This window comes from Helianthus annuus, chromosome 12 (assembly GCF_002127325.2).
Source record: "Helianthus annuus cultivar XRQ/B chromosome 12, HanXRQr2.0-SUNRISE, whole genome shotgun sequence".
Classification (NCBI taxonomy): Eukaryota; Viridiplantae; Streptophyta; class Magnoliopsida; order Asterales; family Asteraceae; genus Helianthus; species Helianthus annuus.
The window spans coordinates 95094941-95097272 of NC_035444.2; the positions used below are offsets into that span (position 1 = coordinate 95094941).

The 2332-nt window shown below is 52.4% G+C and overlaps 1 protein-coding gene across 1 annotated transcript; it reads left to right on the forward strand.

Moving 5' to 3' along the window:
• The first annotated feature begins 316 nt into the window (after nt 1–316).
• LOC118485096 lies at nt 317–2332 on the forward strand. The gene has a single exon (XM_035981340.1). The coding sequence runs from the start codon at nt 317–319 to the stop codon at nt 2330–2332; it is 2016 nt and encodes a 671-aa protein (XP_035837233.1).

The window sequence follows — 2332 nt, forward strand, 5'->3', positions numbered from 1 at the left end:
GAGGCCCTCGCGGATAAACACCCGGTTACGCCCCCTCCGGTTGTGCCGGCAGACACAATCCCTCAGGCACCCTTAACTGTTGATGCGGAGTGCGTTTTGGAGTGCATTAAGTCATTCCCCAAAGGAACCTCGTGCGGGAGAGATGGGCTCAGGGCGCAACACTTACTGGATAGTTTTTGTGGAGAGGGGTCCTCAACTTCCTCGGGTTTAGTTTTAGCCATCACCGGGGTAGTCAATGTCTTCTTGGGGGGGTTATGCCCCAGGTCTCTTGCTAAGTTCGTTGCCGCCGCTCCTCTGACCCCCTTGCTGAAACCTGATGGGGGGAATCCGTCCTATTGCGGTCGGGGCCATTTGGCGTAGGCTGGTTTCCAAGATAGCGATGAGAAAGGTAGGGAAAGAGATGGTTAGGTACCTGGGGGATCATCAATTCGGGGTTGGGACACCAGATGGGGCTGAAGCTATCCTCCATAGCGCGAACAGGTTCCTTAACGCCTTTCACGATGATGGGGCCTTCGCCATGCTTACCGTTGACTTCTCCAATACCTCCAACCTAGTGGATCGCACAGCTCTTCTGCGGGAGGTTTGGATTCGATGCCCATCTATATTTCCTTGGATACATTTTCATTTTGTGCAAACCGCTAGGCTTAATGTGGGTAATGACTGTATTGGGTCGTCCATGGGGGTCCAGCAGGGGGATCCTTTGGGACCTCTGTTGTTCGCCCTTGTCTTGCACCCCCTCACACAACGTATACGAGACAGTTGCACCCTGCCCTTCCACGCGTGGTATTTGGATGATGGTACTATTATGGGGAAAACATCTGAGGTAGCAAAGGCTCTGGCTATCATTCAATCTGAGGGGCCGCCTTTGGGGCTCCGGCTTAATATAAAAAAAACAGAGGTATACTGGCCGTCTTGTAATGGAGAAAAATTGGAGGCTAGTTTATTCCCGAAGGAGATTGGAAGACCAACGGGGGGGGGGGGGGGCGTGAGACTCCTTGGGGGAGCTGTTAGCCGGGACCCTAGTTTCATTAGTGCTTTGGCTGCGCGGCGAGCTTCCCGGGCAGTGGGCCTTATGAGTAGTCTTTCGCAACTCCGAGACCCGCAAAGTGAGCTTCTCCTGCTGCGCTCTTGCATGGGTGTCGCCAAGCTCCTTTTTGGACTGCGAACTTGTCAACCTGTGTTTGTAAAGGAGGCGGTATCCTTATTCGATAAAGGGCTACGGGGGGCTATAGAGGACATTGTGGTGTGTGGGGGCCCGTTTTTTGGGGATTTTCAGTGGCGGGTTGCTTCTCTGCCCTGTAAGATGGGGGGGCTGAGGCTTATATCGGCCACGGATGTCTCCATTTACGGTTTTGTTGCCTCGCGAGCTCAATCGTGGGGGCTGCAAGATCACATCTTACGCGAGAGTGGGGTTGTTGGGATGGATGGGGATTATGACATGGCTCTGGGGGAGTTGCATAGACACCTACCGGATTTGGATATTGGTGGTTTCGCTAACAGGGACACCGCCCCACCGAAGACCCAGAAGACTTTGGCGAGTGCTCTGTTTTGTTGTATCGCTCAGAATATTGAATCAGATTTCTGTACGACCCCTCGTCAGAACGCCGTCCTAGAATGTTTGCGGGGCCCCCACGCCCAAGATTTTCTATCGGTCATCCCCATCGATGGCTTAGGCCAAAAGATGTCAGCCGTTGAATACCGTGCTATCTTAAAATATCGGCTCATGATTCCTATGTTCCCTGATGATGAGCAATGCCCGATTTGCCGGAAAGCTTGCTTAGACCAATTTGGGGAGCATGCTCTGCACTGTAAAGAACTGCCAGGTTTTAAGTATAGGCACGACTGGGTGCAGGATGTCTTGGGGGACATCCTCAAACGGGCGGGGATCTCGGTCAAGAAAGAAGCCCCCGTAAACTTTTTGACAGACCCGAGGGAAGGAAGATCCACATTGCGCCCCGTGGACGTTTTAGTTTTCGGGTGGGATGCAGGTAAACACGCGTGTGTCGATCTTACCAGGGTTTCCCCCCTTGTAGGCTTACGGGATACAGGTTTTGTCCCTGGTCAGGCAATTGCAAAGGCGGCAGCAAAGAAAATGGAGAAACATGCAAAAGCCTGCGAGGATAATCAACATTCCTTTATCCCTTTTGCCTGTGATACCTTTGGCTCGCTAGCCCTAGAAGCCATCAGATTTCTTGAACGGGTCCAACGGGTTGTTCACAGCAACATTTCGTCTCCTAGAGATCGGGGTTTCGTTTTTACTAGGTTAGGTTTCGCTATTCAAAAAGGGGTAGCGGCGCAGCTTGTTGCCCGCTTACCGGCTATTTTGGTGTAA

Excerpts from the sequence above, each read along its gene's own strand:
- LOC118485096 (XM_035981340.1), top strand. The coding sequence starts at position 317 with ATGGGGGGAATCCGTCCTATTGCGGTCGGGGCCATTTGGCGTAGGCTG.